This window comes from Capra hircus, chromosome 29 (genome assembly GCF_001704415.2).
Source record: "Capra hircus breed San Clemente chromosome 29, ASM170441v1, whole genome shotgun sequence".
Classification (NCBI taxonomy): domain Eukaryota; kingdom Metazoa; phylum Chordata; class Mammalia; order Artiodactyla; family Bovidae; genus Capra; species Capra hircus.
The window spans coordinates 11,943,438-11,970,684 of record NC_030836.1 but is presented as its reverse complement, the minus strand read 5'-3'; the positions used below and the strand labels follow the sequence as shown (position 1 = coordinate 11,970,684).

The 27,247-nt window shown below is 37.6% G+C and overlaps 1 protein-coding gene across 2 annotated transcripts; it reads left to right on the top strand.

Annotated features, from left to right (window-relative positions):
* Positions 1,282-25,503, top strand: PCF11 (PCF11 cleavage and polyadenylation factor subunit). 2 transcript variants are annotated; one of them, XM_005699476.3, is made up of 16 exons: positions 1,282-1,813; positions 5,486-5,611; positions 7,423-7,611; positions 7,968-8,162; positions 8,975-10,089; positions 10,512-10,692; positions 10,799-10,889; positions 11,811-13,375; positions 15,197-15,296; positions 19,604-19,723; positions 20,231-20,336; positions 21,596-21,779; positions 22,308-22,463; positions 22,834-22,926; positions 23,481-23,516; positions 24,391-25,503. In XM_005699476.3, the coding sequence occupies exons 1-16, from the start codon at positions 1,622-1,624 to the stop codon at positions 24,604-24,606; spliced, it is 4,665 nt and encodes a 1,554-aa protein (XP_005699533.1). In that variant the 5' UTR covers positions 1,282-1,621; the 3' UTR covers positions 24,607-25,503. The 2 variants fall into 2 exon arrangements, with proteins under 2 accessions (XP_005699533.1, XP_005699532.1); XM_005699475.3 differs by having other exon boundaries at positions 1,287-1,813; positions 10,799-11,282.

The following is a 27,247-nucleotide window of genomic DNA, read 5'->3' as shown; positions in this document are numbered from 1 at the left end:
AGGAAGAATTGAAAAACATATCAAAACAACCTTGTACACTTTAAATATGTGCTATTATGTATCAATAAACCTCAATCAAGCTGCTGAAAAACCCCAAAACGAAGCAAAAAGAAACGAAAATGTTAACTTTACATAGGACAAATAAAGGAATTACTTCATTTATTTAAGAGCAGTTTCTTCTGGGGAACAACAAAGTACCTCTGCAGAGCCTAGTAGCCTGAGGGCAATGCACATTTTATGTAATTAATACCTATTTTTTTTCCAGCCTACATTTAGATTACTATCTCGACTCAACGAAAACAAAACAAAACCCACCATTTAGTTTATTGTGTTCTGTGCCAGCTCCTCCGCACTTGAATACTCTTGTGTTTTGCGTCATTTCCAGCCTCCAAATAGGATTTTAGAAGCCTGGGAAAAGATCCTTGCAAGTATTTATGCAGTATTTCTTAGGTGACCCAAACTGCAAACCCTAGGGGTGTTTCGAAGGAGCTATTGGCTCGGGGCTGGGTGAGGCTGTGGTGAGAAACCTTTCCTAGAACTCAGGACGGGCTTCCCAAATATCTCCTCCACATGCCTCATAGAAAAGCCTTCCTCTTTTCCTCTCTCTCTCTCTCACACACACCTTCTAAATAAAGGGCTTCAACTCTAGACAGCCAACCGAGGTGTTTTTTGTCTGTGGCAGTGGAAAGCGGCGCGTCGAAGCCTACTCTAGGGGCTCTTCCCGAGCTTCCGAGCGAAGCCGGCGCTTGCCTCTGGCCCTCGGCTCCGGGAGGGGACGGTCGGCCGCCACAGCGGGGCCCGCCCAGGCTCTCGGGAGCACCTAAGTCGCAGGACGCGCCGGGGGTAGGCGGGGCGCGCCAAACGCCTCCTCCCGGTTCAGCCCTGGCTTTCCGCCGCGGCCGCCGGGCTGCCGGAAAGGCTGATGATTGACTGAGCGCCTCAGCGGCCGGGGCGATGCGGAGGGAGGGTCGAAGAGCCAGCCGCTGAGCGCTAGCCTTAAATCGGTTGGGTTGGGCCTCGGGAACAGCCTCTCCCGGGCCCACTGGCCGCCCTGAATGGGTTGTTATGGCAACAAATGACCGAACAGTCCCTACGAATCGGCCAATGAGAGAGGCCGTCTTTTCCACCCCACTTCTGAGAAAGAGGTGTTGCGAAAGCCCGGGTAGGATCCCGAGAAGAAGGTGGTGCCAGGACGTTCGGCGGAAGGGCCGGGGGCGGGGCTTGTGACGTTACAAGGCGAGCCAATCGCGCCTTGTGTTATCAACGGCCCCGCCCCTTTACCGCACATTTCCCCTCCCCTAGCTCATTTCGCACGACGCAGCGGTTGGGAACACAGACATTTTCGGAGCTGGAGCCGCCACTGCCGCCGCCATTTTGTGTCTGTGGAGAAAGAAGATTCTGTGGCGGCTGGAAGTGGACGGAGATCACCCGTGAGACGGCGGCGTTTCATACCCGAGGTTCCCCCTGTGTCGTCCCCCAACCCCCCTCCGCGGTCAGCATGTGGTGAAGCCGGAGCCGCGAGAGACCCGGGGAGAGGAAGAGAGGAGTCGGAAGGGAGGCGGGGTATCCAGAGCGGCTTCAGCTTCAGCTGCGGCGGACCTCGGAGGGGGGCCGCGGCGCAATGTCAGAGCAGACGCCGGCCGAGGCCGGTACTGCGGGGGCCCGGGAGGACGCCTGTCGGGATTATCAGTCGTCACTCGAAGACCTGACCTTCAATAGCAAACCGCACATCAATATGCTGACCATTCTAGCCGAGGAGAACCTGCCCTTCGCCAAGGAGATCGTCTCTCTCATCGAGGCCCAAACCGCCAAGGTTTTTATACACCCCGCAGCCTCCTATTCTTCTAATACTCCCTGATTTTAGTGTCAGCCTCATCCCAGGTCTCGCTTCCATCCGAAGGGGGACGGTGTTCCTCCTCTCCAACCCTCCCCACCTCCAACTCAGGCTCTCGGTCTTTGGCCCAGGCTTCGAGCATGGGCCTCGCTCGGGGGGAGGGAGTGGGGAGGATCAAGGGTGGAGTCCCACTTCCGCTCCCCAGCTCCCTATTTAGGCCACTGCCTCGTGTATCCCGACACACGCGCTCCGTTGGGGAGGGGGAGACTGGAAGGCAGTTCGTGGTGTGGGGAAGTAAGAGTTAAAGCCTTTTGAAGTACCCCCCCGCCCCGGGAAGGTGGGGAGTGATTCTTTCCCCGTTCCCGGCCCCCCCTCCCCGAGCCCTTTTGGGTAATTGTGCTCTGTGGGTTGGAAGGAGGTGAAGGGGGACCTGGGAGCGAGCTGTTGGGGGGTGGGAATAGGGCCTTGGCCCCGAGTGGAGCAGCCGCCTGTTAGGAGCCCAACATGGCGCCTGGAAAGCACATGATGCGAAAGGGAAGAGAGGAGAATCCATTCTCTGCCAGCCAGGCAGCTGCTCACACCCGTCATCCCCATTTTGGGGTGGGGGCGGCTAGATAGAACTTGTGTACATTCTCCTGTCGGAAGGTCTCATTTGTCCCCAAATCCGGGAAAATTGGGGTCGAGGGTGCGGTTGGAGAGGGTGGGGAGGAGATCTTATCCAACCTGTAGGTGGAGAACTGGCCCACTGGGTAACAAGTACTTGTAGTTCTTTCTTTTTTTTTTGAAAAGTTCAGTCCCTCCTCTTCCTTTTCTCCTTTTTTTCCCCTCCCTTCCTTCCCTGAGAGTGAAGACGTTCTTTGCTTCACCCCTTGACAGTAGTGGTCCTCTGCCACCCTATATTTCCCTATAGTTCTCCTCTTCTGTGGATTCATGTGGGAGCGATGTGTCATTTTTTACTGTTAAACTTAGTTATCGTAATGAGTTTTAAAAGCTTCCCAGTAACACGTTTTAAGTTATTTTTGAAGCTTGTACTTACGGTTTAGTTTTTTTCCTAGTTAGTGATTGAAATGATCAGGATCAGCCTCCTTTTAGCAGAGTGAACCCCTTTTTAAAGGCCACTTTAACAACAACCACCAATATATTGTTTAGAGGCGGTTTCTGTCTAGTGTAAAACTGAGTGGTCTGACTTTAATAAATGGTTTTGAAATGTGTGACTGGTATTATAAAATTTGTGAATAAAACATATGAAATATGTATTTGTCTTTTTTATTTACCTTTGTAAGGTGTAGAATTTGTTTCCAAGACTTATTTTTATCTACGTGGTTGTGTGTTTTAAACAAAAGTCTTTAAGTGACTTGGGTTCATTCTTATAGGTTCTGTCCACTCTTTTGGGTAAATGTGTTCACAAGATACACGGTTTCAGGCGGTCCTTTCATACTTTAAAGAGGACAAAAAGTAAGGGTGTTTTTTTTAAGCCCCAACAAGTTTGTCATGCTCAGTCTGACAGCTCTGACAGCTCGAATACGAGTCCTTATTCACCTTTTCCTGTGAATGTCTGTGTGAAACAGCTTTTGTTCTTTTTTGAAAGTATGAGATTTTAAAAGGAAGCATTCCTCATATTCAACATCCTTTTTATTGATACCACAAACATGTTGGACGTGAAAACTTAAGTTTTTGCCTTGTTGAAGGCTTAATATTAAATGCCTTTTCTAAAAAAACAAAAGTGCACTTGCGTTTTTTAAGAAAATATCATTGGTTTTTAAAATCCTACCTCATATTTTTGGGGTTACTAATATTCCACAGAGCCTAATATTTAGCAGCTCAGGTTGTCACTCAACCGTTTCCTTGCTGGTTTTTAAAAGGATCCAGAAGACCTTCGAGAAGTGAAAGCTAAATGCTGAATATAGTGCCCACATTAAAATTTGTATTTGTGTATGGCTACACAGTGGTGAAAATAGATGGACTATTTGCTGATGAAAGACAGCTGAATTTTTTTTTGGCACACATTTCCTGGTTATTTTTGTAAAGCCAGATGGAGGGAAAGATGTAACAGTCACTTTGGGGAAATATCTTAATGAGGGATGGGGGCAAGGGTGAGGGGAGGGATTTTCTGTCATTTGGTAGCAAACTGGCTTGGTTTTGTGTTTCTGGAGGTGAATGTTTGTGTCCTTATCCTCTAGTGTCTCAGTATTACTAAACTTAAGGATTCACACTTTGACTCCTCCCATGAGGCAGTAGTAGTGAAAAAATATTACATATAAGGATTCATTTACTTGTACAATAAAAAGTTAGCCTACTGAACAGATTCTGGTTTTAAAGAGCCTGTTTCTTCATAAGTACGACAATGACTAAAATGGTATAAAACATGACATGGTAAGATAAAGACACAGCAGTACAGCAATTGACATGTTGGTAATAGTTTACCCACATGCAATGTCCTTGTGAAACCCTTTTATTAGTACTGTAAAAAACTTTCATACAAAGTTATTCAAAGGTTTTCTTAGTCAACTTTAGTTATCAGAAGCAGGAGCACTTCCACACACTTGTATGGGCAATTGGTTTTGTGAAATAATGGTGGTATTGTGTACTGCAGAACTGTGAGCTTACCCTAGCTACAGGTAGCTTTGGGTAAGTTGTTCAGGGTTAAGATTCCTATACACATGGGAAGGGTAAAATGGGGTCAATTTTGTTTTAAATCGTGGGTGCTCCTGTGGAGTGGGAGTTAACACTTGGTTTATGTGGTGTGTTTTAATGCTCCTCAACAAGTCTGTGAACCTGCTGATGCTTTCTGGAAACTTGCTGTGCCTTCTAAAAGCCAGTGATGGGTAGGCTTTACAGTTGAGCGGGGGCAACGTTTCTTTGCTTTGAAAAGGGCCACCTGTATCGGCGTCATCATACAGGCCCTGCACAAATTTAGAACCTTGGTTTGTGCTGGTCAGAGGAAAACTATTTCGACGGAGAGTCCGTGCGGTGAAGAAAATCTTCAGGACAAATCCTGGTTTCCAGAGTCAAGTTCAACCTGACTTACATGACTCAGCGGCTGCTCCATCCAGTTTTTCTTGTATCAGTAACAACTTGCACTTTTATGCATGTTAATGTGCAAGTTTAAAAGTTTTTTTTTTTTTGTCAGTAACTTCATATGTGAAGTGTACTTAGTTTCTTTTGTTCACTGGATTATAGAAAAATAATCCTAATGATTTTACAGGTAACAAGGGTTCATAGACTTTTAACATATAAAAGACTAGGGCCAGAGGTCTGAAAACTGTTTCATTGAGTCTGGGTACATCAGAGTTAATGTGGGTCACAAAGCTTACACTTGGATTGCAGAAAATGTCCACCCCCTTTTTTGGTCACTTTTAAACACATTTATTTTTTTTACTATACAAACTTGAAATTCCATTGATTGTTAAATGAGGGTACTAGAGACTTTTCTTTCCGGTTAATTCTGAAATTTGTATGCTCAACTAAAGACCATTGTAAGAGGTGAGAACTTGAACACTTAAATTTCATAAAGGTTAATAATATTGATTCAAAAGTATTTAATACCAACAAAATAGAGGTCTGTATTGTAGCTTAAAAACTCATTTTTAAACGTAATTCTTTGGTGGCAAGACATTATACTAAACTTCTCAGTTTCTTTTTATTACTCAGGCTCCCTCCTCAGAGAAGCTTCCTGTTATGTACCTTATGGATTCTATCGTGAAAAATGTTGGAAGAGAGTATCTCACTGCCTTTACTAAAAATCTAGTTGCAACATTTATTTGTGTGTTTGAAAAGGTATATATACATTTAGAAACATTTGAATTTTTTAAAAAAATGTTCCTGATTAAATAAATTCTTGCCTTTGTGTTGGGTTTTCTTGGGTGGTGAAATGTTTATTCTTTTTGGGCTAAAGTTAGTGTTTTATACCTAAAGTGGGTGCTAGGTTTTTTAACATCCATTCAAAAACAGATGAGTTTGCTTGTAGAATTTTTTATGTGTGTGTATTTGATAGAAGATCTGTTTCATCACTAGAATGTAGGCAAAAAGATCTGAAGCTGTCAAGAGTACTTCCAATGTCATTGTTTAGGTTTCTGGTGTTAGGATGTTAACTATTTCTTAAAAAGCCTAATGCTAGTGTGTGTCAACCTGTGATTCCTGAAACTTGATTTTTTTTTTTTTTTCTCTTCTGGAAGTGTTACTCTTGTTACTTTGTTCAAGTATATTTTATGAGATTTGTGAATAGTGGATCAGTGAAATGCTTTAGGTTATTTTGGAAGTAACCCCACCCTCCACCCCCCATGCACCAATTCTGGACCTTCTTAGAGTTTAGGAGAAACGATTGTGGACCTTCTTAGAGTTTAGAAGAAAGGATTGTTAGTTTCTTTTACCTAGAAATTGTAAATTCCTTCTATAACGTTGTATCTGATAGTTTGGTTAATCTAGTTATGTTGAGGAAGACAAAGGATTTGCTGAAGTAATTCTTTTTCCTGTCAGGCTTCATCTTTCACACTGAGCAAAAGGACATTTATAAGATACTTGGGTTTAAATACTGTTTCTAACCAAAAAATGGATGGTTCTTAAATTTTAGGTATCTTTAGAAATCTTATAGTTGTCAGGCTTGGAGAATTGGGATTATTTAGAAGGAACTACTGGTTATTAGATTTTACTTGTTTGTTAGAAAATGTGTAGTTGCTACTTGAGTAACTCTTTTCCCTTTAAGTTCCTAGAGAAAATAAATGCTAAGTAAGTATATGCAGAAGAAATTTGGAAAGCCATATTTCAAATTGTATTAATAGAACTTGTTAATAGTACTGTAGACCTTTACTAAATCCTTCTTGCCTGGGACTTTAAGGAGAAACCAACTTTGCATTATAGAAATAGGGATGCTAAACCAGTTTTCTTGGTTTCAGTTTCAGGATGTTCAAATTCATTTGGCTATTTGGTAGAATACTTTCACTGACTCTTAACTAGACCTTAACACTGAAGATGATGAAAATGACTGTAGTAAATATCTGAAGATTCAAATATATTTAAAAATCTAATTCAGTTTTCCCAAGTGCTAGATTTCTCTAGATGGTAATTAAAAAAGTATTATTGTGCTCATCACAAGCATAAGCAGTTATATGAAACTAAAGCATGAGCAGATATGTTATATAAAACTAAAGCTTACCAGTGGGTAAAATTTTGTGAATTTAAATTATTCAGGTGTCTACCACACTACAAATAGCTTGTTCATAGGTACTAACCATAGTGCATTGCATGAAATCAGTTAAATAGTTTTGTTTTACTTTTAACTTTGTACTAAATGTAAATAACTTAAAATTTAAGTCATTAGATAAACTACTTTCTAGTTTTATATTTTTGTCTGGAGTAAAAGTTACATTAGGAATACTATGTGAAGTTGTTTTTTTTTGACAAAGTTTTTTTTAAAATAACTTTATATGTGCAAATACAATTTTATTAAATTATTACTGTTATATATATGTAAGAATGATAAGTATGTGTGCTATATGTGAAGTAGAACTGAGATTGATGTAGCATTATACTTGATATATAAAATATCCTATAGTAACTTAACAAGCCATAGAATTGTTCTGTTGTTCTAGGTGGATGAAAATACTAGAAAAAGTTTATTTAAATTACGTTCCACATGGGATGAAATATTTCCTTTGAAGAAACTTTATGCCCTGGATGTCAGAGTCAATTCGTTAGATCCTGCTTGGCCTATTAAACCTCTGCCCCCCAATGTGAATACATCTAGCATCCATGTGAATCCTAAGTTTTTAAATAAATCGGTAAGTTTTAACATAAATGATATATAACTAATATTTTCAACTGTCAAGTTTTGACTTCTCTAAAATTTCTTGCCAGAAAAAAGTATCAAGAATATGCAGTGCTGAATCAGTTTAATTAGAAAGCCCCCCCCCCCAGGTTCACAGTACCTTTAAGATAAGTATTGTCCTTATTTAGTCCATAAAGTATTTATTTTGGTTTTTAAATTCCTGAAAATTTTCTGTGCTTTTAAACATGATTAGCCATTTAAAATTATGGATAGTGTTTATTAAAAGAGAAACTGATAACTTTTAGTTCCCCCTTAGCTACTTCCTTTTTAGCTGTGATTTTTTTTTAAACAAATTATTTTTTCTTGTAGCCTGAAGAATCTTCAACACCTGGCACAGTGGTCAGTTCCCCTAGCATCTCCACTCCTCCTATTGTTCCGGATATACAAAAGAATCTTACTCAAGAGCAGCTAATAAGGCAGCAATTACTGGCAAAACAAAAGCAGCTGTTAGAACTTCAGCAGAAAAAGCTGGAGCTTGAACTTGAGCAAGCTAAGGCACAACTGGTAAGTAAAGGAGATTTGGTATTTTCAGTATTTTTAAATTTGCCTTCTTATGGAGGTGGAATTATTTAGTATTTGTATTAACATGTTATGTTTGTTAACAGTGTATTTGTTTTGCCTTTATTTTGCAAATTAAGGTATATTTTTTAGGCCAAATTTTTGTATCCTTATTGTAAAACTCGGGAATCTCTGTTAGCTCACCTGATAAGGAATCTGCTTGCAATGCAGGAGACCTGGGTTCCATCCCTGGGTGGGGAAGATCCCCTGGAGAAGGGAATGGCGACCTACTCCAGTATTCTGGCCTGGAGAATTCCATGAACAGAGGAGCCTGCCAGGCTACAGTCCATGGGGCTGCAAAGAGTTGGACATGACTGAGCGACTTTCACTTTATTATAGAACTTGCTTGAATATACACTGCACTATTCTCTTTCAGAAACAAAGACAAAAAAGATTGCTGTCTTATGAGATAGCATCTTAGTTTTGTTAACTTCTTAATATCAGTCCCCAGATGGTATGTTGTGGCAAATGTTTTTGCCTAGTCTATTGTGAACTTAAGGTTTCATGAGCAGAAATCTTTAGCAGGTTCCTTAGAAGGCTACCAAAAAAAAAAGCCATTAGAAGATTTTTTTTCCCCATTCTACCTAAAAGTTATAAAACCCCAAAGTAGAGAACCAGGAAGAAATAACAGGCTACATAAATAAATATGATCTTTCTCCTTTTATTTTTATCTCCACTTAAAATACCAAAAGGATGCACTGAAAATAATGTTGGAATGTTTTCACAGCTGTAACATGAACATATATTTTGTATTTCAGGCAGTTTCTCTTAGTGTTCAGCAGGAGACATCCAACTTAGGTCCTGGATCTGCACCATCCAAATTACATGTTTCACAGATTCCCCCAATGGCAGTTAAAGCTCCTCATCAGGTTCCTGTGCAGCCTGAGAAAAGTCGTCCAGGTCCATCCTTACAAATTCCAGATACAAAAGGAACTAACCGGGATCCCCGTCTTAATAGGATGAGTCAACACTCTTCTCATGGAAAAGATCAAAGTCACAGGAAAGAATTCCTAATGAACACACTGACCCAATCTGATACTAAGACAAGTAAAACTGTACCCTCTGAAAAACTGAATTCATCCAAGCAAGAAAAAAGTAAATCAGGTGAAAAAATAAACAAGAAAGAACTTGACCAATTGGATTCTAAATCCAAATCTAAATCTAAATCACCGTCACCTTTGAAAAATAAATTATCCCACACAAAAGACTTGAAAAATCAAGAATCTGAAAGTACAAGGGTGTCTGATATGAGCAAGAGAGATCCAAGATTAAAAAAACATCTTCAGGATAAGACTGATAGCAAAGATGATGATACAAAGGACAAGAGAAAAACTGCAGAAAAAAAGGAGAAAGATGAGCACGTGAAATCATCTGAACACAGACTGGTGGGAAGTAGAAATAAAATCATAAATGGCATTGTACAAAAACAGGATACAGTAACGGAAGAATCGGAAAAGCAGGGGACAAAACCAGGGAGATCGAGTACTAGAAAGCGATCAAGATCACGATCACCCAAGTCTCGGTCACCAATTATACATTCTCCCAAGAGAAGGGACAGGCGGTCACCCAAACGAAGGCAAAGGAGTATGTCTCCAACCTCAACCCCCAAAGCTGGGAAGATTCGCCAGTCAGGAGTTAAACAGTCACACATGGAAGAGTTTACACCTTCCAGGGAAGAAAGAAGTGCAAAGAGAAGTACTAAACAGGATGTTCGAGATCCAAGGCGCATAAAAAAGACTGAAGAGGAACGACCACAAGAGACTGCAGGTCAGCATTCTACCAAGTCAGGCACTGAGCCAAAGGAGAATGTAGAAAATTGGCCAAGTTCCAAGTCTACCAAAAGATGGAAATCCGGTTGGGAAGAAAATAAAAGGTAGGATGTTAACGTTTTTAATCAAGTAGAATAATGTGTACCTTTAAAAACATGGTGTTACTTTAAAAACTGGATAATGTTTACTGCGTATACTGATAATGTTAACTGGTATAATTAGTACTCCCCCCCCTTTTAATTCTTAAAACCTTGTCAAGTTAAGTACCATTATTATTGCTACCTTACAGATAAAGGAAACTGAAGTTTAGGAAAGTTAACTAATCTACCTAAGGTGGCACATCCAGGATACACAAGAATCAGAATTTATATCTGATTTTCCTGGCTTCAGATCTTGTGCTCTTAATCATTTAATTAACTTCTATGATGTGTGTTCATTTTAACCAGATCCTATTAAGGATCTTTGAATATGGTCCTGAGTATTTAAGTATTTTTTATAAAGTAACATATTCCTTTTATGGTTTCAGTTTACAACAGGGTGATGAACATAGTAAAGCTCCTCATCTAAGGCATAGGGAGAGCTGGTCAAGCACTAAAGGAATTTTGTCACCTCGAGCCCCAAAGCCGCAGCATCGATTAAGTGTAGATGCCAATCTTCAGATTCCTAAAGAGTTAACTGTTGCAAGCAAAAGAGAATTACTTCAAAAGGTAGCTACCATGCTCCCATGTAGTCATGATTCTCCTTTTGTCTGTAACTTTTGTAAGTACTTTTTATATTTAAAATATTTGATTTCCTTTTATCATCCCTATGCAGACGAGTGAACGTTTAGCATCTGGTGAAATTACACAGGATGAGTTCCTTGTTGTTGTGCATCAAATACGACAGCTATTTCAGTATCAAGAAGGTAAACATAGATGCAGTGTACGGGATAGTCCTACAGAAGAAAATAAAGGTGGATTAAAAAAGAAACCTCTCTTATCTGATGCTGAATTAACCTACTATGAACATAAAGCAAAACTGAAAAGGACACAGGTTCAGCATTCATTTCCAAGACTTGATCTCTTAGATCCTGATATTTTTGACTACCCTTTGACTGATGCCTTGTTGTCTGGAATAGAATGTGAGCCATCCAAAAGTAAACATGCAAGTAGGAATAGTGGAGCACAGTTTGACAGAAAAGAACAATTTAGTGAAAGAGCAAGACGTCTTTCTCCTATATCTGGGAGTCGTACTTATGCTGAGAATCTTTCACCCCATGAGGGCCGGAGAAGACATGACGAGCAAGTCTCTTCTAAAGGTAGAAAAAGTTAAATCAGATTATACCTATTGAATCACACAGCAGTGAAGGGAAAATGAACAAGCTAAGTGGGGATGGATTTTTGTGACTGTTCAGACTACTGCTTTGTTGTTTGTTTTGTTTCAGTTTTTTTCCCTCAAAGGGGAGGGAGCTAATACTAAAAGGGTCGACTGTGTGTTAGGTACTTAAACTAGTAATCTGATGCATTCCTCACAGTGACCCAATGAAGTATATATTATACCCATTTTACAGATAGGAAACAAGACCAGAGAGGTTAAATAACTTGCTCTCAAAGTCAAATAATTAGTAAATTGTCTGAGTGGGGATTTTTTTTTTACCCCGGTGTGTTTGGTTCTAGAGGGCGTTCTCTCTCTTGCTGCTTGTTGCTATCTTTTCCCTCCCCTCTGATAGTGAGATAGTTATGGGTGTTTTTGAATAAATATTTACAAGAATATAGGAAGAATATTTTAAGATAATTTGATATAAATTATCAGATTCAGGGAAATAATTTTTTTTTCCTTTTAAAAGGTGTACGAGAAGAGCAGAGATCACCATTCAATGATCGTTTTCCACTTAAACGACCTAGATATGAAGATTCAGACAAACCATTTGTAGATAGCCCTGCGTCAAGATTTGCCGGCCTTGATACAAATCAGCGACTTACCGCTTTAGCTGAAGATAGACCGTTATACGATGGACCTAGCAGGCCATCAGTAGCGAGAGATGGCCCAGCCAAGATGATTTTTGAAGGACCTAATAAATTAAGCCCTAGAATTGATGGACCTCCTACACCGGGTTCTCTTCGGTTTGATGGGTCACCAGGACAGATGGGGGGAGGTGGCCCTTTGAGATTTGAAGGACCACAAGGCCAGTTAGGAGGTGGGTGTCCTTTGAGATTTGAAGGTCCTCCAGGACCAGTCGGGACACCGATGCGATTTGAGGGTCCGATTGGTCAAGCAGGAGGAGGTGGCTTCCGATTTGAAGGTTCCCCTGGTCTGAGGTTTGAGGGATCTGCAGGTGGTTTGCGATTTGAAGGGCCAGGGGGCCAGCCTGTGGGCGGTCTCAGATTTGAAGGACATCGGGGTCAACCTGTGGGTGGTCTGAGGTTTGAGGGACCTCATGGTCAGCCTGTGGGTGGACTTCGATTTGAGAATCCTCGAGGTCAGCCAGTAGGTGGACTTAGATTTGAGGGAGGTCATGGTCCATCAGGAGCTGCAATGAGGTTTGATGGACCTCATGGTCAGCCATCAGGTGGGATCAGATTTGAGGGCCCATTGTTACAGCAGGGAGTTGGAATGAGGTTTGAGGGCCCCCATGGTCAGTCAGTAGCTGGTATGAGGTTTGAAGGACAACATAATCAACTTGGTGGGAACCTTAGGTTTGAGGGTCCACATGGTCAACCAGGGGTTGGGATCAGGTTTGAAGGACCGTTAGTCCAACAAGGAGGTGGAATGAGGTTTGAGGGTCCTTCGGTCCCAGGAGGTGGCCTGAGAATCGAAGGACCTCTGGGTCAAGGTGGTCCGAGGTTTGAAGGTTGTCATGCTTTAAGGTTTGAAGGGCAGCCAGGTCAGTCATCACTCCTGCCAAGATTTGATGGATTGCACGGTCAGCCAGGTCCTAGATTTGAAAGAACTGGTCAGCCAGGCCCACAGAGGTTTGATGGACCTCCTGGACAGCAGGTTCAACCAAGATTCGATGGTGTGCCTCAGAGATTTGAAGGCCCACAACACCAGCAAGCATCAAGGTTTGATATTCCTCTTGGTCTTCAAGGCACACGATTTGACAATCATCCTTCACAGAGGCTTGAGTCAGTATCTTTCAATCAGACTGGCCCATATAATGATCCACCTGGCAATGCTTTTAATGCCCCATCCCAAGGACTACAGTTCCAAAGACACGAACAAATGTTTGACTCACCTCAAGGACCAAATTTCAATGGACCACATGGCCCTGGAAACCAGAGTTTTTCCAATCCCCTTAACAGAGCTTCTGGACACTATTTTGATGAGAAGAATCTTCAGAGTTCTCAATTTGGGAACTTTGGCAATTTACCTGCTCCAATAACAGTAGGAAATATTCAGGCATCTCAACAGGTAAGTCTGTTATTCTAAAGTTACGTGAACCATTTTTAATGTGTCTAGTGTTTGAGAAAGGTTTTTAGGATATAGTTTATGGGTTGGAAAGGGCTTTTAAAGATTTAATTTTTTTTGGTAAACTTTTGTTTTTGGAGGAAGTTTTTGGTGTACTTTAAAACCCCCACTGCTAAGAAAATCGGATGACAGTCTTTAGGAACTGAAATTTGTGATTTAAATCCAAAACTGATCTTAGTTCTTTCAGGATCTAGAGAACCTTCCGAATCTCCCTCCCTTTACCCCCACAAAATCTTGTTGTTTTTTTTTAAAAATAGACTTGTTTTTTTAAGAGTCATTTTATGCTCACAGCAAAATTGAGGTATGGAGTATAGGAATTTCCCATATACCCCTTGCCCTTGCATATGCATAGCCTCGTGTTATGGCTTTTCATTTTATGGGTTGATTTTTATTTTTTGGCTTCAAAGGTTGTTAAAGTATGATACAGTTGTGTGTGTTTCATAGACCTGTGCTACATTATACAACTGTTCAGCCTTGATAAGCTTTTAAGTAACCATAAAGCTGACTTTATAGACTGTTCTTTGAGAACTTCCTTAGCCTGAGTTAAATAAACAAGAAAATCAAATATTTTTATAGTCTGTAGTTCTTTTTCTTCCTCTCTTTTTACTTTTCACTACCTTTCTGTCATTCCAGTCAAATAGAGTTGTTTGATGTTAACTTCTTCTGCATATATTTTAAAATGCATATTGAAATAATGTTAAAGCTGTATGCTTATAATTTGTGATTAATTCAGTTGATATTAATGACTATTATTATTTACCTGTTCACATTCTCCAGGGCTAGATTATTTATATTAGTAACATTGCATGGAAGAAAGTTTAAAACAAGAAAGCTTTTAAAGCATGTTGTAAGCATCATTGTTAAGATTGCGGCCTTCTGTCCATATCCAGTGGCTTGAGAAAACAATTGGCCTCCTTAGATTTACTCTATTACGTGTTCTTAAATGATAACTGTAATCAATAAATGATACTGTAATCAATAAGATATTCGAGAATGGGACTTGACTTAGTCTTGCTCCTACATTATACAGAATTGATGGGGGTTTCATACATAAGAAAAAATACATACCACTGAAGGTTCAGAGGAATCCTGAACAAGGCTTATAAATAAACACTTGTTTATATGGTAGCAGTATGCAGATGTCCTACCTCACTCTTGAGTACAATATTTGTATGCATATACAGTACTTGTTTCCTGGCTGTTTTATTTTTTAACAGTCCCCTAAAATGTTTACAGACTACTGTGGAACTCAAAGTCTGATGGCTAACAGAATGATCATAAAGCAGTTCAGGTTGCTAATTAAAGCAGGCTCCTGAAATCTGTAAAGAAGTCAGGTCAGGAGTTCTGGCCTCAGCTCTGATGTTTATTGGCTGTTATGATTCTGTATAGGTCACATATCTGCATGTCAGCTTTTCTGTTTGTAAAATAAGAGAATGCGCTGGCAAAGTAAAGTGATTTGTGTAAGGTCACACAGTTCGCTAGTTGTTGGCTACCTTAAGTTTGCAGGGTATCTTAAACTTCAAAGAACTTTCACATCCATTCTCAGTTTCTTATAATTCTATGAGAAATCTAAAGGGAAGGTATTATTCTTTTCTATAGAAAGCCTTAGAAGTGAAAGAACTAGTCAGGTCATACTTTTACATCTTCATTGTCATAAAAACCATTATGATATCTGTGACTATTTTAATGTATTGGTAATTTGAATGTTAAGATTTTAGTTAAAATAGAGAAAAAACTGTCTTAAAACCAAGATTTTTCTTAAAGGTTCTGACTGGTGTTTCTCAGCCAGTAGCATTTGGCCAAGGACAGCAATTTTTACCAGTTCATCCACAAAATCCTGGAGCATTTGTTCAAAATCCTTCAGGTATGTAACTTTCTGAGCTTTGTGTTTCTCAAAAGGACAAATAATTATTGTTTGATTGAATAGCTACCTTGCCAGTTTTAGAAGATGACAATTTTGAGAGGGCATATGCAATTTAGAGAAATTTAATCTGACAGGAATGTTTTGCTTCCTTTCTTTGCTTGTTTGCATTGTTGATGTGTTTTCACATTAATCCCCTTTACAACTATAGATGGTTAGCCAGGATTGATAGACCTGGAGTTTTGTTAGGTGGCAGCTAGAGGTTGGGATAGGAATGTGACATTTGTGTTGAGATAAAATGAAATCAGTGACAAATCGCAGAAGTCTTAGTTATTTGATACTTTGAATTTTTGTTTTGTGTGTATGTGATGATCCAGTAAACATTAAGTGAATACTGGGGACATCACGTTATAAGTTGATTCATTTATATGTCTTTATGGATGCCCAAGTAATAATTGTACACAACATGCTGAAAGAGAAGTAGAAAAACACTTCTGTGATTTCCTAGCTGATGTCCATGATAAGCGTCTATGGGGTGAAACATAACAGTGTTATGAATACAATAACAATAGTAGATACTGAGGCTTTAAAAATAAGTGTTAGGGAATTCCCTGGTGGTCCGGTGGTTAGGACTGGGCACTTGCACTGTTGAAGGCCTTGGGTTCAATTCCTCGTAAGGGAACTAAGATCCTGCAACCCACGTGATGCAGGCAAAAAAAAAAAAAAGAAAAAGTTATAGTTTTAATAGGTGAAAAATGGAAATATGTAAGTAAGAATTGCTGTGAAGTCAATATACTGAGAGCTAACTTAACCAAATTATAGTGGTACTTGCTTTATTTCTGAATCATTAAAACAGCCATTTTCAGAAACATGGTCTAGTGTGCCTCTGTTAAAGGGTACAAATTTAGAGTTTTCGAAAGGTTCCGAAGTAACAAGTAAAGTCCTAGCCAAACTCTAGTTTATGGATTAATTATTCAGCTGTATCATCACAAGAAACTAAATTAATTTGAACATTTTGCTTTTAATTGCTAGACTGACAGGATTAGTATTTTCTTATTTTCACATAATGAAAAGGGAAGGAAAGTATTAGGATTCTAAAGTCAAAAGAGCAGGGATAGAACCTCTACTCTGCTGCTGTACATGTAGGCAGAGTGTATATAAGCAAATAGCCTCTCTGGGCTTCATTCAGATTTTTCCTCTGTAGATAGGATATGATAAATGTCAGGATTTGCCTGGGACTCTTTATTTTTTTTCAGAGAATCAAATGAGATAGCAGATGCAGAAGTGCTTTGTGACTTGTAAAGTGCTATATTAGTGTATTTTCCTTGAGAACTCAGTTTTTCTTGTTGAGTGGAGGGTTTGTTGTATTGGAGTTGGTAGCATGAGATACTGTGCAACAACTCTTAAGTTTTGCTCTTTTTTGTATGAGATAATATACAAAACCTGTCAGTGTTCTTTTGCTTTAACAACCTTAGGGTGCTTATGTATACAGGGCATAGCAATGTCACAGAGGAAATCATATCTTATATCCTGGGTTGGAGGTTATTGAATATGTTAGATATGCCTTCCTTCTTCATTTTACTTAAAGAGATATAAAAAGTATTCAGTGTTTGGCTTCTCTCAAGGTCTTTTTCTCAAGATTTAAAATCTTTTTTTCCCTTGTAAACATACTCTTGTTCATTTAGTCATTCAAACAAATATTGATCATTTGCTGTATGCTAGGCATTGTGCTAGGATAACTTTAATAAGGTTTATCCTTCTAAGAGCTTTATAGTGTAGCAGGATCTGTAGACTTTTTTAAAATTTAAATAGTTGTTCAGTTACATCTGTTGGTTGATAAACTAGACACCATCTTTGGGTACCCAAGTTTGAAATTCCAGGTCTGTTCTGAGAATTACCTCTTATTCCTGTTTCTAAATGAACAGAAAAGTAAATCTGAGACTGTCAAAGCTTTTTGTTTTCTGTGTTTTTTTAAAAAACTATATGTTATAGGTATACAATAGTGATTCATAATTTTAAAAAGTTTTGCTCCATTTATAGTTATTGTAAAATATTTACTATATTCCCTGCATTGTACAATATATTGTTGAGTTTATTTTATACCTGATAGTTTGTACTTCCTAACCCTTTACCCTCTATATTTATATTGCCCGTTCCTTCTTTCCTCTCCCAACTGGTCACCACTAATTTGTTCTCTTCCTTTTTTGTTATATTTGCTAGTTTGTTGTATTTTTTAGATTCCACATGTAAGTGATACCTTACGGTATTTGTTTTTCACTGACTTATTTCACTTGGACTGTTTTTCTTTAAGCGAATATTATATATACTGCCAAATACCTCAGTGCCTTTATAAATATTAATTCATTTAATCCTTATAACAACGTCACGTAGGAACAATTATCATTGCCCTTTTATAAGTAAAGTAAACTGCTCCTGCTGCCGCTGCTAAGTCGCTTCAGTCATGTCTGACTCTCTGCAACCCCATAGACGGCAGCCCACCAGGCTCTGCCGTCCCTGGGAAAGTAAACTGAGGCACAGATAAGCAACTTAGCATGTAACACAACCAGAAAGTGGAATTTCTAGTTAGAATCCCAGGAGTCTGATTCCTGGCTCTTTTTCCTACAGTTCATGTTCTTGATCACTAGACTTGGCTGCTGGCAGACATGTGATCAGCTAGTTAGGATTCCTAGACATATAAATAACTAATTCTAATGAAATGTAAATGTTAAACTAGTGTGTGAAATGACTGTTGTAATTAACTTATTCATGTAGTCGGACATTTCAACAGACATTAATTAGCCTACTGTACACAAGGCACTGTGCTACATGTAAAGAGTGTGTGCATGGTAAGTTGCTTCAGTCGTGTCCAATTCTGTGTGACCCTATGGATTATAGCCTGCCAAGCTCCTCTGTCCATGGGATTTCCCAGGCAAGAATACTGGAGTGGGGTGCCATTTCCTTCTCCAGGGGATCTTCCTGACCCAGGGATTGAACCCACATCTCTTAGGTCTCCTGCATTGGCAGTCAGGCTCTACCACTAGCACCACCTGGTAAAGAGTATGCATTGGTTAAGGGCAGAGATTATGTATGGTATTGTGGTGGTGGTGGTTCAGTTGCTAAGTCATGTCCGACTCTGTGTGACCCATGGACTGCAACGTGCCAGGCTTCGTCCTTCACTGTCTCCCTGAGTTGGCTCACATTTATTGTATTGTGGATGCAAATTGAATTTCTCCCATTAAGAGGACTTTTTAGTGGTTCAGAACTGTTGTGTAAAGGTGTGGTAAATAAGATGGATAATAATGGTACATAAACATTAAAATACTTGTCTTTTATAATTGAGTTAAAGAATTATAATTTTTAAATTAGTGCTTAGCCAAATATGGAATTGGATTGATTCCTTGCCAGTGAGCTTAAGGAGAATATTGTTATTCTTGTTTCATTTATTCAAATTATTGGGGCTTCAGTAATTTGCCTGTTCAGCAGTAGTTTGAGCTGCTTTCCCAGGGCAGTGATTAAGTACAGGTCACAGAGGTAGGTATATTCTGAGCCTTATGGCTCATCTCCTTGCATTAGTTCCCCTGGGTAGTTATGGGGAGGCGGGGGAGTTGGGGAGCTGGGCAGGAGTACTTCTGTTTAGGCTCTGGTTATTTTTTTTTCCTCTTGGAAATCTGTGCTAGGAGATGGTAGCCTACTTCATCTATATAAGACTACCTTTCCCAATATAGTTATGTGAAGAATAGAGAATTGAAAGGGTGAAAAGTTGGATCTAGAGGTGTGGTGCTGCATTGCATAGAAGGAAGCATTAAGCTTTCTGTCCTCTGCTTTTCTTTGGCATGGATTAATTGGGCAACAGTAGGTAATACTGGTTTTTTAAGATAATACATGAAAGTGAAAGTGTTAGTCGGTCATTTGTGCCTGACTTTGCAGCCCCGTGGACTGTAGTCTGCCAGGCTCCTCTGTCCATGGGATTCTCCAGGCAAGAATACTGGAGTAGGGTTGCCATGCCATCCTCCAGGGGATCTTCCTGACTTAGGAATTGAACCTGGTCTCCTGCACTGTAGGCAGGTTCTGTCCGAGCCACCAGGGAATGTCCTTTTAAATATTTGTGGTTTCAGTACTTGTCGTAAATAGATTTTTAAGAGGTGATGATTTGCTGACGTAAATTGCAAAGTACATTTTTAGGAGTTTTGGTAATTACACTGATCTTAAGATTTTTTTCAAAGTTAATATTGATAGGATATCTTAAAAAAAAGTTTTAAAATGTTTAGTACAGTTTGCCTCTTCTAAAGAGTGTTATTTTTTTTTTAAAGGAGCCCTGCCTAAGGCTTATCCTGATAATCATCTCAGTCAGGTGGACGTAAATGAATTATTTTCAAAACTGCTAAAAACAGGAATTCTCAAATTGTCCCAGCCTGATTCAGCTACAACACGTAAGTATGGATCTGTAATTCATCTACACAAAGCTTAAGTTATAAAGACATGATATAAAATGATATGTTCTATGATAAAGAGTTCTTACAATAATTGAATTTTTAGGTATACTTTGTTTTTTGAAAATTAAATATAACTGGTTTATAATGAAACTTAAAAATATTTTAACATGGAACTGTTAGCTTTATAGTGGACATTGTATCAGTTAACAAATATTCCTGCAAATACCATGTGCAGACTTTTTCTAGTTGTTCGATATTATTTTAGGCTATAAAAATAATTAGACTATTAATGAGTTTCATAAAGATTGACTTTTAACAGATCAAACATAATATCACTTATCAAAATAAATAATTGTATTAGGTTCCTTGGCCGGTTAACCTAAGATCAGAAGCCCTGAGTAGACAAGATGGGGTTCTCCATATGCTTTTAACACTCTAGTGTTTCGCTATAAAGAATACATGGAAACTGGTATTTAGAAATTTGTTGTTTCTTTTCAATTGAAGAAGTAAATGAAGTTGCTGCTCAGCCCCCTGCTGAGGAGGAGGAAGATCAAAATGAAGATCAAGATGTTCCAGATCTTACCAATTTTACAATTGAAGAATTAAAACAGTATGTAACCTAGTTCTCTGATTTTCTAAGGTAAAAGGGACGGTGACTTTCTAGCAGTGGTTATTATCATTAGTGCCATTCATCTTACCCCTCTTACTGTTTTATAGCAAGTATAAGGAGATTGAGTATTAGGTATTAGTAAGTCACTCATGTCTTTACCTTTATTTTCTCCTAATCATAACTTTTTTTCTTTACTGCTATTCTTCATGCTTTTGAAGTTAAGAAAATGAGATTTTTATAGGCTGGGATTTAAAAAATTAAAACTTCATTTTACAGAAATAAAATCAGAAAATAAAGTTACCTTTACTGATAACATTTGGTGTTAACGCTGATGAGTGTTAACATTTGGTGCATATATTTTCATTTTTTTATTGCCTATATTACTTACATAAAATCATTTACAGTTGCTTTATTAGATCCATTATGTTGAGCAACTTCATAAAAAAAAACAGAACTTCTGATTTAGTACATATCTTGATTTATCCCATTTAGACAATTTGACTTCCTGAAAGTGAAGACTTGGTTGGGTCTTCTGCTGTCCTACCAGCTCTCCTCTATCTAGTTATGAAACCATTTCTCATTAAATTTTTATTCAGTAGTAATATTATGCCTCTAAATATTTTGTTTTCTGGTATACAGAATACTAGTGTACTATGCTTTGCTTTATTCTATTACTTTAAAAACTTTTCTAGAGTTTTTAATGGCCTGTTTGTTCACTTACTTGTTCTGCATTCCTATTTCTTTCCAAATAGGGAGCCTAGAATTTTTAAAAAAACTGATTATTGCTGACCTCAGTTTCTCTTTCCCTATTCTTTAGACCAGGGTGGGACAGTTATTCAAAACTGTGAAGTTCTGGAAAGGTGAACCTGAATTGTTCTGCCATATCCACCATGATACTGACATTAATCGAAGAATAGGCCAAGTATTGCCTTATTAGTGGGCCAGTGATCATTCTATTATTTGCTAGAGGGAAATAAGTAACTGAGCCAGGTCTGTTGATAAGAGGGTAGACTCCATGTTCCAAAATTTAACCAAAGGTAAGGTAAAGACAGTCAGTGATACAATACTAGAGAATATTATTGATCTTTAGATAATAAGTCTCAACCAGCTCTTGGCTGAAACATTATTTTGTCACATAATAATGGCTTCACCATTATTAAAATGTGGAAAATTGAAGTACTTATAACTGCCTTTTTTTTTTAAAGGCCATTAAGCCATGTTATCAAAACTAAAAATTATTTCTGTATTTTTCAAAATAGACGCTATGATAGTGTTATAAATCGACTGTATACTGGTATTCAGTGTTATTCCTGTGGAATGAGGTTTACAACATCACAGACAGATGTATACGCAGATCACTTGGACTGGCATTATCGACAAAATAGAACTGAAAAAGATGTAAGCAGAAAAGTCACTCATAGGCGTTGGTACTACAGTTTAACAGTAAGTAATTCATGTGCCTCTGAACTTTTAGCCTTTAAGTTATATTTCTAAAAGTAAATTAAGTAATTGATGAGTACTAGTGAATTTTTTGAATAAAATTTGACCCCTAGAATATAAAATGCCTTTTTAATTAAAAAAAATTTTTTTTGAAGAGTATGTATTTGCTTGTATTAGAGTAGCACACAGGTTTGTTCCAGCTCTAAAATTCCAAGGTTCCATGATTGATTTTCTTTTTTTTTGGTAAATTGTAAATGAAATTTATCTTACTTGCATAAGTAGTTGTAACTGTAGAGGTAGTGGAATGTTGATACTAAGATCTTAATTGTTCATTAGTTGCTTTATGTTGTCTATTAGTTATGGGGTTCATAGAGATGACAAAATTTTAAATAATATTAAAGTATATTGTAGAAGAATGAAGTATATTGTAGAAGAATGAACTTTTTATATTGAAATGGCATTATATTTAAGGTGTTCAGTAAGAATTTAGAAACAAATGAATATACTCTTTTTAAATTAACTCTTTTTAAGGACTGGATAGAATTTGAGGAAATAGCTGATCTGGAAGAACGTGCAAAGAGCCAGTTTTTTGAAAAGGTACATGAAGAAGTTGTACTCAAAACTCAGGAGGCTGCTAAAGAAAAGGAGTTCCAAAGTGTACCGGCTGGACCAGCAGGAGCAGTCGAGGTAAAAGGGAAACATTAAATTTTCTCTCTTTGGTCATGCCTTTCACTTCCTTTAAGTAAATAACCATAAACATGTAACTTTATTTACATCCCTCTTTAATGATTTTAAGATTTCTTATAAGCTTTACTCTTCAGTGTTTTTGAGTTTGGTTTTGCATTTTATACAAAAATGAGAGCAGTGAAATATTAACTAATTTTGCATGGAAGAATGCAAAATTCTTAGGTCTTATTTTGTATTATATATTTGAACGTTGTTTAAATTTTCAGAAAACTCTTGTTTTCTCCATGTAACAAAATGTTTGCTTATTTTTACTTAATGGGATTAAATGTGTTGTTACATAAACTTCATTTTTATATGATTCTATTTTTAGAGTTGTGAAATCTGTCAAGAGCAATTTGAACAGTACTGGGATGAAGAGGAGGAGGAATGGCATTTAAAGAATGCTATTAGAGTAGATGGAAAGGTAATTTTCAGCTCTTTATGATGTACTTTATAAGGAAGTGTTAAGATTTAAAAATTTTTAATTTTGTAGGGATAGTTCTCAGAAAATTGTTTTTATTTTATGGTTTTTAATAAAAGCAGTATTTCTTAAGTATTTGACTTCAGGGAGTCACAGTATTTGAGGTGGAAGGCATTTTACCAATCATCTGGTCTTGTACTCATTTTATAAAAGAGGTTGCCTAACTAGTTAATGATAAATCCAGCACTAGGTCTTCTGAGTCTAGCCAGTCTTCTGCTTAATCACACTATTTTGATCTGAATTTATATTTCATCATCAAAACTCATATATTAACTAGTTTACTATATCATGTTAACTAAATATACAAAGGAAGCTTTAAGAAAAATCAGAATGAAAATTTTGTTTTTATCTGTTTTTCTGACCAAGTGATTTTCTTTGCCTTTCCAATGATAGTTTACCTTCTGGTTTAAATTTAAAAAGAAAATTTTGTCAGAATAGTCCATTAGAAATGAGTATGCATGCATGTGAATACTTAAACTTTTTTGTTTTTGCTTCAGATTTATCATCCATCATGTTATGAAGATTATCAAAATGTAAGTTCTTTTTGGTTACTCTTTGTTCTCATTTATACTGTCAATTTTATTTTTTGTATCAGCATTGTTATTTTAATCTTGATATGTTGAGCTGTTAGATTTGATGGAGCATTTAGGTTGTTCACTAAATATTGGTGATAGATTGATATGGTCTGTTGAGATTGTGTGTCATTTTCCTTGCATTCTTTTCGTTTGAATCTTGATCTTACTGCAGCATTAGGCTTAGAGAAATGTGAGGAAGACTAAAAATGAGAAGGTTCATGATGGTTAATAATATTGTACAAGTTATGGGTCACATTTACTTCTTTTACATCCCTACTCAGCCACATAAATATAGGAATAATTTTTAAATTATCATATATGAATTATGAAAAGACACCAGTGTATTGACCTTAGAAGTTCAAATTTTCCTATTTGTAGAGTGACTTTTTTTTTTAAACTAAACAGTGAAACATACTAACTCTCAGTGAATATTTGTTTCACAGGTTCAAGGGGCAATTTGGAAGATACACTTAGGTCATCAAAACATTAGACTTTACAGGATGTTTCGATGGAGTATTTGAAACTAGGAGTCACACACAAATCGCAGGATATACATAGGGGGTTATAGTGGGGTTAAAATACAGAAGCATGTCTAGTCATTTAATCAACTTCTTTTGGCCTTATGACTGCTTTTCTTACCTTATCTCATTACTTGAGTAGATAAAAATCAAGTGCTCAGTAATTGGCTGCCTTTATGGCATATTTTGCAGGACAGCAGGGTTTTTAAATTGCATTTGGTATGTGTGTTTCTTTGCCCATAAAAGGGTCTTATAAAACTAAATGTCATTTAATGTGTTATTTGTCAGTACTTAAAGGGTTTTTCATTTTGTAGACATCTTCATTTGATTGTACACCATCTCCCAGCAAGACACCAGTTGAAAATCCTTTGAACATTATGTTGAACATTGTCAAAAACGAATTGCAGGAACCCTCTGAAAGTCCCAAAGTTAAGGAAGAACGAATTGATACTCCACCAGCTTGCACAGAGGAAAGCATAGCAACAGCCACTGAAATTAAAACAGAAAATGATACAGTCGAGTCAGTTTAAATAAAATGAGAAAGGTATGTTTTTCTTTTTAAAAAAAAAAGCTGCTGTTGAAATCTAGAAGGTGAAGACATTTTTATGTATATATAGACATATCTATATAAATTGTCTAGCTGAGGCAGGGCCTTCAGCTATCATTTGGTTAATAAATACATTTTAGTATTTGCATTTCCTACTGCCTGCACAGTTTCAGGTGCTTGTCGTGTGAAAGTTCTGTAGATGTGTGCAAATTTAACAAAATGAAATTGTATGTGTAAAAATGTACGATTTTCACTTGTGAAACTGTAAATTATAAATAAAAAATATTTTTGCTATCAATGGAGTGTAATATTTATGCACACCATCAAATAAAGACAGTGTTTCTGTACTTTTTATTGGGTGAAAATGGAATTAAACAGCAACCTCAACATAAGATTTTTTTCCAGCAGCTTCCCATGATTAAAGCAAAGTCTGAATTACTTTTATCCTTCAAAAGGGGGTTGTGGCGAGAGCACTGTGGGACTTTTCTCAAATTGAAAAGGCAGATTTGAAAAAAAAATTTTAAACGAAATAGGACATATTTGCATATCTATGTATCTCCAGCTAGAGAGAACCATCCAGATGTCCATTTTTGAAAAGTACCTAATGGAGCAACTTTTATTCTTGGACAGTGATGCCATCAAAAGATTAACAAATATATTTAAATACTAAAGGTGATTTTTTTTTTTAATGACATTTTTCAGATTTGTCAGTTTAATGCAGATGAACATATTTCTATTTTAAGTTACAGGGGAATCTGTAAGAATGTTAATTTGAAACATGGTTAACCTTTTTTCCTTTGTTGGTTTTGACTGAATTAGATGGATGCCATGAGATGTTAATATTCATACATGTAATAAATAGAATGATGAAGAAACTCCAGTTTGTATCTCTTTATTTCTTGAGTGCCTTCAGAAAGTGATTTCCTTTTCCTTTGTCTTTCATCACTCTGTTCTTTAAAACATGAAGAAGGCACTTGCTATGAGCTGGGCACTCTGAGATGCAAGATTAATCTTTTCTGCCATCTACTGGAGGAGACAGGCGATTAGTAAACAACAGAAGTCAGTGTTTAGCACTTATTATATGGTAGGCATATTACATATACTCTGATGCTTATAAATAATTCTAAATGGTAGATGGTATTCTCACTTTTGAGATGAAATTAAATCCTTCATTTATGAAGTTGTAGAACAAAAATGTGAACCTAGCTTTGTTTCACTTTCATACTATTTCTGCAATTTACAAAAATACCCTAAGATAACAGGCACACCAAACTATCTGAAGGTTGGTTAAGGAAGACTTTGTATGTTGAGGTGGTAGAATCTGAGGGCAAACTAGAGTCCTTATTGGTAGGAGGCAAGGGTATCTGTGAAGAATGAGCAGCAAATGTGAAGGCTTGAAAACACTTCATATGTTTGTATTACACTCATGACCACAGGAGCCACTAGAAATTTTAAACAGAGGCGATATCCCATCTGCATCCAAGGTTGGTCTTCGTTTTAAAGAATAAAGTGAATAAAAATTGAAAGAGATTTGTAGTAAATGCAGTGAGGAGGTCCAGTGAGAAAACTGGTGTCCACTAGATTTGAGACAAACATTTTATGATTTGTGAGAGAGAAAACACATTCATATGTTGTATGAACAATGTCATGGAAGAAATGCTGCAGTCTGAATCTAAAAATGTAGGCCAAGACTTCATGTGCCTTTTTGGGGGAAGACCATCCATAGCTTTTATCAAATGCTTCTAAGTATGTCACAATCGAGGAAGGGGACATTTAAACCTACATATGTACCAAGAATATTCAGGGAACAAACATTTAAAGACTCATGGGTGGGAAGTGAGAAATAACCACAACTGAAGAAGTAAAAACAAGCAACTGGGAAATTCTTTTTTCAGATAGGTAGTCAAAGAGGTCAAATACGGAAAACTGAACAACAGTTGAGTATGGGTGAGAGGTGACAAAAAGTTGCTATTCTATGAAATTTAGCTGGAGACATTTAACTGTAGTTATATAAACAGATGTTAGCACTTAGTTTACTAATAGAACTCACTGGAGAGACAGACTGAAGACAGAAATGATGGAGACCAGACTCAGCTGCAAAGAGATGTGGCAGAATAGCACAAGAAGACTTAGAATGGAGGAGGGACAGTATTTCTCTTAGATGTTCACAGGTATCTGCAGGTGAAGTTGAAAATTCAGTTCCTAGTTTTTGATGTAGATGTCAGGTAGTGACTTAGAAGGATGACCCTTCAATTTGGCTGTGCATTAGAATCATGGTGAATGCTAAGAAGAGACTGCTTACCTCCAGTCTTATTTAGTAGATTCTCAGAGACACCTCTCACGTAAAAAGCTCCAGTTACACCAAAACCAATGTTCTATGTCAATTACATCCCCATTAAAAAGCTGTATAGTTAATTCTAGTAAACAGCCAGATCTGACAACTGATCTAGAAATCAGCAGCACCTACTTTTTTGCCTGTTAAGAAAATGGAAAAGAGTTAACACATACCATTACGAATTAGAACCATTACTCTACACAAGAGAGTATAGCAAGGAAAGCTAAAGGAGGCCCCAGGGAAGATGGAATATTGTCTTTTTCTTTGGTCCTGACTCACAGCATGCAGG

Excerpts from the sequence above, each read along its gene's own strand:
- PCF11 (XM_005699475.3), top strand. The coding sequence starts at position 1,622 with ATGTCAGAGCAGACGCCGGCCGAGGCCGGTACTGCGGGGGCCCGGGAG. Across the intron at positions 7,612-7,967 it reads CTAAGTTTTTAAATAAATCG|CCTGAAGAATCTTCAACACC; the intron begins GTAAGTTTTAAC and ends TTTTTCTTGTAG. Across the intron at positions 23,517-24,390 it reads GTTATGAAGATTATCAAAAT|ACATCTTCATTTGATTGTAC; the intron begins GTAAGTTCTTTT and ends TTCATTTTGTAG.